General features: G+C 44.0%; 1 protein-coding gene across 1 annotated transcript; it reads left to right on the forward strand.

Moving 5' to 3' along the window:
• The first annotated feature begins 2,181 nt into the window (after nt 1–2,181).
• Nucleotides 2,182–9,488, forward strand: LOC115482046 (colipase-like). The gene is made up of 3 exons (XM_030221597.1): nt 2,182–2,343; nt 7,216–7,338; nt 9,357–9,488. Exons 1-3 carry the CDS (start codon nt 2,260–2,262, stop codon nt 9,486–9,488), a joined length of 339 nt encoding a protein of 112 aa, XP_030077457.1. The 5' UTR covers nt 2,182–2,259.
• The last annotated feature ends 4,253 nt before the right edge of the window (nt 9,489–13,741 follow it).

The raw sequence follows: 13,741 nt of genomic DNA on the forward strand, positions 1-13,741 counted from the left end.
ATTTAATTTCAGTATAGACCATCTTATTTTATAACACCAGGCTTCCTAAGGCACATTACAACAGCTGTTAAGCTGAGCCCATTAGGAAAAAGGATATCCTCACTGAATTTGGCCATCTCTACGGTATAGAACAGTGTAGAAAAATGAGCACAAAATACAGAGTTTATAGCTGCTGCCTCTACCAGCTACAATATTTTTAAAGCTGTTCTAGTGATATTCAATTTTTATTTCCTGATATTTATATCTATATATGGGGAGCTTTCAAAGAAATGAAAAACTGTCCAATAAGTAAACTATCTATCTACATTGTCCGTCACCTTTTTAAGGCACTGCCTATCCAATTGCAACAGCTTTTGACTTTTTACAGATGGACCCTGCATAGGCAGTTTCTCATTTCTAATAATCTTTAATGGGCTAGAAAGCTTTCCTATGATAGCATTGTCCTTATTTGAATTAGTTTTTCTGTACAAGATTTGCTTGATTTGTCTTTATTTAAAATTTCATAAATAGAAAATTTTAAAACACATCTTGTCAACAAGGGCAGGGCTAGGTGGGGGCGGAGCTAGGTGTATTGTCAGGCAATTATGGATATAAGCCCCACCCCCTTTAGCCTCCCCAAACAGTTGGACCACTGACTGCCTATGTGGATGGCCCATGACAGCAACAGCTGGGTCTCACACAAGAAAGGTCGATGAACTCATAAAGGACAATTGGAGGATTACTCAAAGCATTACGCCGCAACTCTGAAAACTAGTTCAGAAGTGCAAGAAGGACATTTTATTGCAATATGACAATGCTAGACATCACACAACAGAGGCAACTGCGAAGATGGGTGTCACAGTCTTACCCCTCCCCCTCAGCCATACAGCCCAGACTTACCGTCATGGGATTTCTTTTTCTAAAATTTAAAGAATAACTTGGGGGCATCTGTTTGACTCAAAGAGGTGGAAAGGACTGTGAGCACTGGTTGAAGAGACCAGATGTGCAGTTCCTTTGTGATGACTTTCAAAAACTACTCCATTGTTGACAGAAACGTGTGGTGAGTGGTGTCAACTATGTCAAAAAGTTAATGCATGTAATAAAAGCGCAAGTTTCAAGGACTATTTTCATTTTCAACTCATTACAATATCTTCCTTTATGTTTCAACAATTTTTATTAAAGGTACCAACCAATTGACATTTCAGCAATTCCATACATAACATATGCATAATCAAACCACTTAACCAAGATAAAACTCTCAGTACCCCACAATATCTTCCTTTATAAATCCTTTATGGAGGTGGAGGCATTACTTATCATTTAACCCTCTTCAATGAGCAAAAATCATATCCATCTCCTTTTGATGGTATACAGCTTTTTTCCCCCACAATAGTGCAAAGCTCCCATACCTTGTGATATACATAGACACAGGAGACGGACTTAAAATCATTGAGGTGACCGTATAATATATGCTTAAATTATAAAATACTATTAACTAGTGTGTATGGAAAACCGAGACTTATAACCACTTATATATTAGGTGAAAAGGACCTCTTATAGCCACGTGCATAAACTTTCATAGCCAAACAGCTTATCAAAAAGTCTGCTTTAGAAAACATACATCATCGTTTCCTGACTTTAGTTGTAGCCCATTGGCAATGTCTACTCCCCCCCCCCCCCCCCCCCCACAAGAAGTCTAGGGAAAAGGCTGCACTTTTCTATAAATCTTAGGTAGGATCAGTGACGATCCTAGGTAGGCTGCCACCTGGGGCCGATCACAGATGCATTCTTGGCTGCTGGGAGCAGCCGCGCAGCTCTCGGCTCCGCTGGCTCCCTCTGCGGCTGCCCCGGAACAGGAAGTAACCTGTTCCAGCCCGGGGCAGAGAGAGCAGGGACCCAGGGGAGCCGACAGGCGCGCGGCTGCTCTCTTCTGCGCCCCTCCAGCATCGTTCGTGCACCCGGGGCGGACCACTCCTACCGCCCCCGCCCTTGGTATGCCGCTGGGTAGGATAATTTTCCAGTGTGCTAGGAGGTTACTCTCCCATGCTACCACATCTGCTGCATTCCCATGAACGCTAAGACTTGACTTATTAATGGAATTTCTAAGCTGTGTTTTTGGGTGGTAAACACCTGGACTGGCAGATATGTACCTATGCAATTGGACAAGGTCAGGCCATCAGCCACTGAAGATTAGATATATAAGTTCATAGCATCAACTGGGAAACGCAGTGCAGAGACTCGGAACGAGAGGAGAGTGAGTGCAACAAATCGCAGCCCGCCATGAGAAGCGCAATCCTCCTGCTGCTGTTTATCCTTGCTGTAACCTTTGCAGCCCCTCAGGATAAAGGACTGTTGACAAACCTGGTAAAAGACAGGGCCATTTGTTAAATCATATCTCTTCGGCAGAAAATGTCACTTTCTGTGAGGCAGATGTAGGAATCAGTACTGGGTCCCTTATTCTTTTAAACTATGTATCTGACTTCAGTTTCTCCATGAAATGGGGTCCTTTCTTCCAAAGCAGACTCCCCTACTTTAGAAAGACAAATTAGTTCTGCTTTGAAACACCCGTAGTTAGTGCCTGAATATAACTTGCTTAGACATGAACTAAATCTAAAATCCCTTTCCTATTTTCATTCTATTGTATTACATTTATGAATTGCTTTTTTTTAAATCTAAGTGATGTACATGATGTACATTTGCTGATGACACTATGGAACTGGGCTTTAATCCTGGGTTTGATTCCCACTGCAGCTCCCTGTGTCCTTGGGCAAGTCACATAACCATTGCCCCAGGTACAACAATTAAGATTGATCATAGGAGCCAACTCGGTGGCTGCTGTGGGTGCTTGAGCACCCCCAATATTGAATAAATTCCTTGTATGTGTCCAGGGAGGGGTGATCTCCACTGGGGGTAGCACCCCCAAAAAGTTTAAAAAGGTGGCTCCTATGAAGATTGTGACCCCTCTGGTAGCTTTTCAAAGTTGTTAAACCTCAAGAGATTTGTGAAAACTTGCAAGAGGACCCTGCGAGACTGGGCATCCAAACATAAGATAACGTTTAATGTGAGCAAGTACAAAGTGATGCAAGTGAGAAAGAGGAACCCAAACTATAGCGACATGATGCAAGGTTCCACATTAGGAGTCACCACCTAAGAAAAGGATCTAGGTGTCATCATTGATGATACGTTGAAACCCACTGCTCAGTGTGCAGTGGTGAAAGCAAATAGAATGTTAGGAATTATTAGGACAGGAATGGAAAACAAAAATGAGAATGATATAAAGCTCCATGGTGCGACCACACCTCGAATATTGTGTGCAATTTTGGTCACCGCATCTCAAAGAAAATATAGCGGAATTAGAAAAGGTACAGCAAAGGGTGAAGAAAATGATAAAGGGGATGGGACAACTTCCCTATGAGGTAAGGCTAAAGAGGCTAGGGCTCTTCAGCTTGGAGAAAAGACGGCTGAGGGGAGATATGATAGAGGTCTATAAAATATTGAGTGGAGTGGAATCGGTAGGCATGAATTGCTTTTTTAGTCTTTCCAAAAATACTAGGACTAAGGGGCATGCAATGGAGCTGCTAAGTAGTACTTTTAAAACAAATCAGAGAAAATATTTCTTCACTCAATATGTAATTAAACTAGAATTCTTTGCCAGAGAATGTGGTAAAAACAGTTAGCTTAGCAGGGTTTACAAAAGGTTTGGCTGTCTACTCATGGACCTGCCGTGCTTGTAAGTACTGTTGATTCTTTTACTAAGAGTTTGGATGGAACTAAACAAGAATTTGCAGCTCATATACAGGAATTTAAGAAATAAATGAAATCAGCTCAAGAAGTTACAGAAATGATAATTAAGGATAAATTAGCTACGCATCAGCAATGAGAGCAATTGGAAAATTTTAACCGCTGGCTCAATTTACGTTTATTGAATTTTTCTAATCCCTTGGGGTTGTCTCCAATGAATGTCTTTCAAAGATACCTTATAGAAACTTTAAAATTGACGCCTGAGACTATTCCTCCTGTGAATAAGATTTACTTCTTGCCTTCTAAAGCGCCAGATGGGAAGGAACAAGGGCAAGGAGTTAAAGGAAACAAGAATGGTGAATTAGATATATCTGAGATACTTGAATCGTCTTTATCTGAAGATATTGAAAGAGCTACATTATTAATTTCTTTCACGTGTGAGCAGGATTTAAATGCTGTATTAAGACTGTTTTCCACAATTCACAAGTTGTATTTTATGGAAAACAAATTTGGATGTATCCTGATGTTACTAGACAAACTCACGTTCGTAGACAAATGATTCTATCCATGAAGCAAGAAGCTTTGTCCCTTGTTGCAACTTTTCTTGCAAATGTATGGTTAAATATTTAGGGGCAAAATAAGTATTTTATGAGAGCTTTTATTGATTTAAACAAGATAACTAAATGACATTAATATCAGTCTGCTGTCCCTCTGATTTTTCTGATGCTTGGACTTTGAGATGTTTTCTCTTTTGAGTTGTTAAAGGGAATATTTGGGCCTGTTCATGTTAAAGCCTATAGTTTTGATATTTTTCCTGTATAATGGAGCTCCTTATCCTTATGTGGTAACTCCCCCAGCACTTTGGGGCTCATTTGCAAAAGAAAATAGTCTAAAAAGTGGCATAAAGCAGCATCTGGACATTTTTCTCACCAAAACGTCCAAATCAGTATTTTTGAAACCAGGAGTGGACTGACAATGCTCTGGGCCCTCCTTGGGCAGTGCCTGTCCACCCCCATCCATATACTGTTGCCCCCCCCCCCCCCACACTAGTGTACCCTCCCCAGTCCTACATTGAAGGGCCCTGGTGGTATAGTGGCCTCTTCGGGGGGGCAGGAAAGAGCCCCACTTTTTCCTAAACGGTGGAGTTTTCCAAGTCCATTACTACTACTACTACTACTATTTAGCATTTCTGTAGCGCTACAAGGCATACGCAGCGCTGCACAAACATAGAAGAAAGACAGTCCCTGCTCAAAGAGCTTACAATCTAATAGACAAAAAATAAATAAAGTAAGCAAATCAAATCAATTAATGTGAACGGGAAGGAAGAGAGGAGGGTAGGTGGAGGCGAGTGGTTACAAGGTGGCCAAGGATGGGGCAAGACGTAGGGGCTCAGGAAGTTTATTCCAGGTGTAGGGTGCAGCGAGACAGAAGGCGCGAAGTCTGGAGTTGGCAGTAGTGGAGAAGGGAACAGATAAGAAGGATTTATCCATGGAGCGGAGTGCACGGGAAGGCTTATGAACTTTTCTTGCAGGAAATTATCCAAACCTTTCTTTTTTAAATTCTTTATTTATAACATTCATCAAAATTTTTACAAGTATTACACTTGAACAAGAGCCTTGGATAAGTTATATTCAGGTACTACAACAATAAACATACAAGAAACAATCAAATTAGGAAAAACATAAATCTTCCTTAGACCACGTGGAGGAGTGTTTTCAATATGACGTCTAAGTCTGACTTTGAACATTTTGCTCAAAACATCCAGAATCCGCATAGCAAGTATAGCCATTTTCAAACAGCAAAACGTTGTGTTTTTTTTTTTTTAATGGCCACTTGCTAGACATTTTTTGTGCTCTGTGCATTTATCTTTTTGATCCATTTTCAAATAAAAAACGTCCAAGTGAAAAATGATTTTGAAAGAACAGAGGTACCGGGTAGAATGGCGGTAGTGGGCAGGAAGGAGTGGGGTTCTTTCCTGCCCGTGAAGAAGCCACTTGATCACCAGGGCCCTTCAAGGTAGGACTGGGAAGGACCCAATGATGCTTGGGGGACTATGGTGTGTGGGAAGGGGGCCCAGATCATGCTCAGTCCGCCCCTGAAAGAACCCTTTATCAAGTGCCATTTTGGCATGAATTGTGGCATCTGTGACTAATTTGGATATCTGATCATTATTTATGCACATTGCTTAGAAGCAGCTTGTTATAATTTTAACTTTGCCTGTTATTGGACTTTATGATCCCTGATGCAGGCATAGTTGCTGAAACACGGCTGCTGTTGGGTCTTTTTATACTTTGCCTAATAAAGAAACTTTGGAATATGTCTGGTGCTGCCGTATCTTTGCTTCTTTTTTCCATTTACTATATGGTTTAGATCCATTCTCTTGTTTGGTCCTTTGAACTCTTTATCAAGGTCAGGAATATGAAAATTTGGACCACCAGTGAGGTTTATGTCATTATTTTCCAAGTTGGGAAATAGAAGAGAATCTAGAAGCCATAGAGAAAATGGGAGACTAGATTGACATTATCTACTGTCACTCATATGTCTTGTTTCTGTATTTTTCTGTCTGACACAGGAATTTAAAAAAAAAAAATGGGTAGACTGACATATAAGAACATAAGATGATGTAGTGAGTGAGACCAAAAATCCATCAAGGCCAACATCCATCTGACAGTGGCACTGGCAAGATTCCAAAGAACAGGTCCAAGCAGTGGCGTAGCCAGAAGACAATTTTTGGGTGGGCCAGCGGGTTGGATGGGTGGGCACTACAACCCCAACCCCCCCCCCCCCCCCCCACACACACACACGCAGCGCACAGCACCTTTAAAGTTATCGACGCTGCCTCCACTCACCTTCTCCCACTGTGGCGCTGACTCGTCTCCTGCACTTCATGGTCTCCGTCTCCCACTGCCGCGGCAACGCTCTATCGGCGCTGCCTGCCTGACAGCTGACAGACACGGCGCGACGACATCCTGCTCCGGGACCTTCCCTCTGCCGCATGCAATCCACCCTGCGTAAACAGGAAGTTGAATCAACGCGGCAGAGGGAAGGCCCCGGAGCAGGAGGACATCGCGTCGCGTCTGTCAGCTGTCAGGCAGGCAGCGCTGATAGCAAATTGAAAGCGCTGCCATGAGGGTGGGAGACAGACACCGCAAAGTGCAGGAGAGGAGGCAGCGCTACGGCGGGGGTGGGAGAAGGTGAGGATGGGCCTGAGACTAACTGGGTGGGCCTGGGCCCATCCAGGCCCACCCGTAGCTACGCCCCTGGGTCCAAGATTTGCTCAAATTCAAGGAAAATACTGAAATATTAAAATAAACCAATGTTTTTAGGAGGTTTGTGACTACAGAGGTCACACATGTACGAAGAAGAGAATCTGACGCCTACGGAAGACTGAATGTGTTATATAGGCCTAGAGTATATATAGCCAGTTTTTCTTGTACACTGTAAAATCATCTGTCATTTTAGGCAAAGGCAAATAATTTTGTGCTTATTTTCCAGGAAAACGGGGAGCTTTGCCTCAACAGTGTTCAGTGTAAGAGCAAATGCTGTCACAGGCGCGATGGATTAAGTCTCGCTCGTTGTGCTCCAAAGGCTGCTGAATCCCAGGAATGTTCACCCTATGTACGTATCATTCTCAGCTGAGGGCTGCATCTTCCATGCTGTCCAGTGAGTCTGTAGTTCTCAGAGCATACGCAGCCAGTCCGGTTTTCATATTTGCACAGTAACCCCCAGACTTTATATAAGGGGCCCAGAGTTGCGCATGCAATTTAATTAATGAGCCAATTAGCGCTAATAATTGGCGTAAATTGGCAACAATTTGGATTTGCACACACACATCTTGCTATGCACTATTCTTTAAAGATGCGCGTGCAAATCTTTTAGAGTGTAACTGAAAAAGAGGTGTGGCCATGGGAGGGGCGTTCACTAAAGAAGCACGCAGTATTATGGAATTCAGGGGATTTGATGCTTGATTTGTGCGCGAGGATTTACACCCAGTTTCAGTTGGTATATATCCTCTGAGCACAGATCCCAGCGCTGCTCTATAAACTGTGCCCACTTGGACGGCCATTTATAGAATAGCACTCAGTGTGCATTTTAATTGGTGCTCAGATTTGGGTACTACGTACTAATCTAGTCCTAAATGTGCAAATGAGATTTGATGCACTGCCTCCATTGTATTCAAAAAAATGTTTCTACTTTAAGCTTTTGATTTTCACAAACAGAGGTGCCAAAAAACAAATAAAAATACAATGTAACATAGATATAGCGCAGGCACCCTTCAGAATGCATTATGCCAAACATACACACAACCTTTGAAAATAGTTATACCCTGAGAAAACACATGCCCTATACTGCACATACCCACTAGAATATATATATTTTTAAATAGCAATTTTTCAAGACTCACTTATACCCTGGGTCTAACAAATCCAATACATAATCTCTTTTAACAAATACCAAAATTGAAACCTCTTTATATTTCAACTTATTGACAAAACCAATCCAATGGAGGCCAAATCCCAAATCTTTCTAAAAACTACAAAACTCCACCTCTTAACTGCAGCAGTTTCTTCCTACTTCCTAGTGAGCCACAGTATTTACCAAACATTTATAGACAAGACTGTATTGTGTTTCCATTCAGGCAATATAGACCGTATAGCTATGTCCATAGTTTAGCCTGCTCCTTACTTAGGGGTCCTTTTACCAAGCTGTTGGAAAAAGGGCCCTGCGCAAGCGGTGGGGACTGTTTTTCCCCACACGCCAGGGCCCTTTTTACCTCAGCGTGTAAAAAGCTCCCAGACAAACAAGGCCGTGTGGTAAGAGAACTCTTACCGTGTGGCCATGCAGCACGGAACCCTTACCACCACCCACTGAGGTGACGACGATAAGGGCTCTCACAGTAACCTGGTGGTAACTGGGCAGCGCACAGCAATGCCTGATTACAACTGAGTTACCGCTGCGCAAGCCATTTGCGGGACTTTTCTTTTTCCCCTGGAAATAGCGCGTGCTTGGGGCAGAACTATTGCTGGCAGCCGCGTTGAGCTGGCAGTAGGCCCGATTTAGCCTTCAGTAAGCCCGCTTTGGGCTTGCCAACGCTTTGTAAAAGACCCCTTCTTAGGCTGTCCTGAAAACCTGACTGGCTGAGTATGTTCCAAGGACTGGTTCAGAACTTGAGCTCCTGATTGTCCTTCCTTCTCGCTACTGGGAACTCCAGTTTCAAATTGCATAGAGGCTATTAGTAAACATGCAAATGAGGGCAGCGGCAGTGGCCAGAGTGCAAGTCAGACATTTCTAGGTCCTTGAGCAGAGTAATATTCCTATTCGGAGTCTTATGAAAGTAGCAGTAGGTCCTGTGTTAATGGATCGCCTTGAACCATTCTTTGTCATGATATACATTTTCCATTTGCTATGGTGTCCTCTATCATACCAGCCAGCTACTCTTGTTTTGGGAAATATGAATGTGGCCTATAAAAATTAAATTATCATTGGAGTAGCCTAGGTATATTTTCATTTCTGATTTCATGGTTTCATACTAAGGCCTCTGGAGGTTTGATACAACCCACAGTCCCCCAGAATCTGTTCAAGACTGTATTTCCCCATTTGTGCTTCCTTTGACTCCAGTATTTGTGTCCCTGCAGAATCTCATCGGGGTGTATTACAAGTGTACCTGTGAGAGTGGTCTGACGTGCGAGGTTGACAGATCCATTGTGGGCTCTATCACCAACAGCGACTTTGGCATCTGTGTGGACCCGAATGACAATGTTCTGTGAGACCAGGGATCCCTGTTACTAATTCTTTGCAAGTCTCAGAATAATAAGCTGTATGTTGCCTGTCAAAATGCACTTCCCAAACTTCTTTTTACACACTTATTGCAGACATGACTATTTCTGTGCCCTTAAGATAGTTCTTCACAATATAGTGCTACCATCTTCACCCAATGAAATCCCGTTGATGGGACCCTCCTGCCATCCATTGCCATTCTGTCATGCATACTCTGAGCCCAGCACCTCTCCACATATCAACACTAGCTGCACTCACATGAGTCCCACTGGGCCTCTGATCTTGTGTTGTCATTTCTGTTTAGATAAAGTTACAGTGAATCAGTTTTAAGTCTCTCACAATGCTGTTTCCGTGATTGTTGGGGTGGTAGGTGTGATGGGAGGTTAGAGTCAAGTAAAAAATATCGATGGTTGATGTTGGGGTTTTGGTTAGTACTGTTGATAGATCTACTGGTATGACATTATGAGGCACATTGTCAAAGCACATAAACTTACATAGTTCCATAGGTGTCCATTGAGCTCATTTTCAAAGGAATTAGAAAGTTCCATAGGTGCCCTTGAACTTTGTAAGTCTATGTGCTTTGAAAATGAGCACCAATATAACTTTTGGTTTTCTTATCAACCCTACCACTGCAATTTCCCCACCCCTAGCTGTCTGTTCGTCTGTCCAATTTAGATTGTAAGCTCTGTTGAGCAGGGACTATCTTTTCATGTTAATTTGTACAGCGCTGCGTAAGTCTAGTAGAGCTATAGAAATGTTTAATAGTAGTAGTAGTAGTAGTAGTAATTTTGTGTAATAAAGATGATTTAAAACTGAAATTTAGAATTATTGAATAACGTAGTTACAGAAGGAAAGATTTGTATATAAAAATAAAGCATGTTAAATCAAAATGACACAATGCCAACAGAACTCTTGTCGTAGTGGTTATTAAGGGCCATCAGTCAGTCTATCTATCTTGTCTAGCCCTCAGAACTCAGTGGGAAAAAACCCCTCAATACCTTCCAAAGCCTCCTCTGTTCTCACTTCTCCCCATCCCCATCTCCCCCCTTACCCCTCTTCACCCTAGTTGCTATTGCTCCCTGTCTTCCCATCATGGATGCTTCTGCCTCCACCTTAGATAGTTACTTCTGCACAGCTTTCGTGTTACTTTGAGTTGTGCCTACATACTTCGGTTTCTTGCAATCATCCTGAGAACAGCTTGTGCATAAGAGAACCACATGGCTCAACTGTTTTGAGAACTGCAGTGCTTCTCAATTGTCTCTTGGAGACACACCTAGCCAGTCAGGTTTTCAGGATTGCCACAATGAATATGTATAAGATAAATTTGCATGCACTATCTCCATTGGTCTGACCCAGTATGTTCTCATATTCTTGTACCAACTCTGAGAAGAAACTCTAGAAAGTACATTGCAGACCGCCTTTACGGTACTATGTAAGCCACATTGAGGCTGCAAATAGGTGGGAAAATGTGGGATACAAATGTAACAAATAAATAAATAAAATACTTAACCAGGGTCACATAACCTAGGTGGTTCAACTGAAAATATAAAAAACAGATTTTTTTTTTAGGGGGGAGTGGCCAAGATGATGGCATATACCTGTTGAGCTGTGGCGTTTACTAGTCCTCTCTTGTGATTTCCTTGTTGTTCTCTTTGAATTCTTATTCTCCACTAGTTAAAAAAAGGCCCGTTTCTGGCTGAAATGAAACGGGCGCTAGCAAGGTTTTGCGCAGAGTGTGTATGTTTGAGAGAGTGACTGTGTGAGAGTGAGAATGTGCAAGTGTGTGTGTGTGACAGAGAGTGGGTGTGAGTGTGTCTGTGAGAGAGCGTGTGTGTATGTGAGAATGAGTGTGTGCGAGTGCGTATGTGAGACAGTGAGTGTCCTTCCCTGTCCCCCCTGTCAGGTGTCAGGACTGGGGGGACTGTGGACAGTCATGAAGGCAGCCCCTACCAAAATAATGAAAGCAAGACCATTTGTATAATAATCACTGCATTCCAGAGAACAAAATGGAGCAAGTTCCCACATGCTATCTTTTGCTTTCTGTATTCAGTAGCGGACAGGCTTGCTAGACTTACCTAAGTGGCTGCAGCTGCAATACACTGAAAAGAAAGCAAGGAAACTTCTTCTATTTGACTTCCCTCTGATAGGTCCATTATTCGGTGTGACGCTCCTCCCTTTTCCTGTTTCAGTTCCCTTTGATAGGTCAGAGCGGTGCAGCTGTGACACTCCTCCCTTCTCTGATAGGTCAGGGCGGGGCAGAGATGTAGTGTGCTTAAAAATGGTTACAGAGCTTCGAACATACAAACAGTGTTGCCAGGTGGGCGGTTTTACCGCCCAATTGGGCGGTTTTCCGCGACCCGCCGCGGGAAATTTTTGCCCGCGGCGGGTTGCGGTTTTTTGGGCTGCTTTTTGGTCTTTTGGGCTATTTTTTTGGGCGTTTTTTTTCGGCCGCGGGGGCGGGGTTAGTGACGTTTTGGGCGGGGTTAGTGATGTTTTGGGCGGGGCCGATGACGGGGGAGGCGGGGCTGATGATGGGGAGGCGGGGCCGATGACAGGGGAGGCGGGGCCAATGATGGCGGGGGCGGGTTGATGATGGCGGGGGCGGGGGTGATGACGCGGGGGTGGGGGTGATGACGCGGGGGTGGGGGTGTCAGGGGCGGGGTTTGAGTTTGGGCGGGTTTTGGGCTGGATTTAGACTGGTTTGGGTGGGAAAAAAATTTTCCACCTGGCAACCTTGCATACAAACTGTTGAAGCCTCAGAGTGTGCTTTAGAACGTTGAGGGTGCTTTTTATGTGCAGATGGGGCGTGGCCTACGGCCCAGATGGGCGTGGCTGACACTGAGGGTGAGTAGTCCGAATAGCGTAGCCTACCAGGAGGACAGGAGTTCAGGACAGATGGAGTGAGCTTCAGAACGTCTGAGGGGGGATTTTATTTACAGTGGGGGAAATAAGTATTTGATCCCTTGCTGATTTTGTAAGTTTGCCCACTGACAAAGACATGAGCAGCCCATAATTGAAGGGTAGGTTATTGGTAACAGTGAGAGATAGCACATCACAAATTAAATCCGGAAAATCACATTGTGGAAAGTATATGAATTTATTTGCATTCTGCAGAGGGAAATAAGTATTTGATCCCCCACCAACCAGTAAGAGATCTGGCCCCTACAGACCAGGTAGATGCTCCAAATCAACTCGTTACCTGCATGACAGACAGCTGTCGGCAATGGTCACCTGTATGAAAGACACCTGTCCACAGACTCAGTGAATCAGTCAGACACTAACCTCTACAAAATGGCCAAGAGCAAGGAGCTGTCTAAGGATGTCAGGGACAAGATCATACACCTGCACAAGGCTGGAATGGGCTACAAAACCATCAGTAAGACGCTGGGCAAGAAGGAGACAACTGTTGGTGCCATAGTAAGAAAATGGAAGAAGTACAAAATGACTGTCAATCGACAAAGATCTGGGGCTCCACGCAAAATCTCACCTCGTGGGGTATCCTTGATCATGAGGAAGGTTAGAAATCAGCCTACAACTACAAGGGGGGAACTTGTCAATGATCTCAAGGCAGCTGGGACCACTGTCACCACGAAAACCATTGGTAACACATTACGACATAACGGATTGCAATCCTGCAGTGCCCGCAAGGTCCCCCTGCTCCGGAAGGCACATGTGACGGCCCGTCTGAAGTTTGCCAGTGAACACCTGGATGATGCCGAGAGTGATTGGGAGAAGGTGCTGTGGTCAGATGAGACAAAAATTGAGCTCTTTGGCATGAACTCAACTCGCCGTGTTTGGAGGAAGAGAAATGCTGCCTATGACCCAAAGAACACCGTCCCCACTGTCAAGCATGGAGACGGAAATGTTATGTTTTGGGGGTGTTTCTCTGCTAAGGGCACAGGACTACTTCACCGCATCAATGGGAGAATGGATGGGGCCATGTACCGTACAATTCTGAGTGACAACCTCCTTCCCTCCGCCAGGGCCTTAAAAATGGGTCGTGGCTGGGTCTTCCAGCACGACAATGACCCAAAACATACAGCCAAGGCAACAAAGGAGTGGCTCAGGAAGAAGCACATTAGGGTCATGGAGTGGCCTAGCCAGTCACCAGACCTTAATCCCATTGAAAACTTATGGAGGGAGCTGAAGCTGCGAGTTGCCAAGCGACAGCCCAGAACTCTTAATGATTTAGAGATGATCTGCAAAGAGGAGTGGACCAAAATTCCTCCTGACATGTGTGCAA

Source organism: Microcaecilia unicolor, chromosome 12, assembly GCF_901765095.1.
Source record: "Microcaecilia unicolor chromosome 12, aMicUni1.1, whole genome shotgun sequence".
Taxonomy (NCBI): domain Eukaryota; kingdom Metazoa; phylum Chordata; class Amphibia; order Gymnophiona; family Siphonopidae; genus Microcaecilia; species Microcaecilia unicolor.

Bases quoted from the DNA above. Each gene is read 5' to 3' on its own strand.
- LOC115482046 (XM_030221597.1), top strand. From the start codon at position 2,260: ATGAGAAGCGCAATCCTCCTGCTGCTGTTTATCCTTGCTGTAACCTTT. The intron at 2,344-7,215 runs GTAAAAGACAGG...CTTATTTTCCAG, and splicing joins AAGGACTGTTGACAAACCTG to GAAAACGGGGAGCTTTGCCT. The intron at 7,339-9,356 runs GTACGTATCATT...GTGTCCCTGCAG, and splicing joins CCCAGGAATGTTCACCCTAT to AATCTCATCGGGGTGTATTA.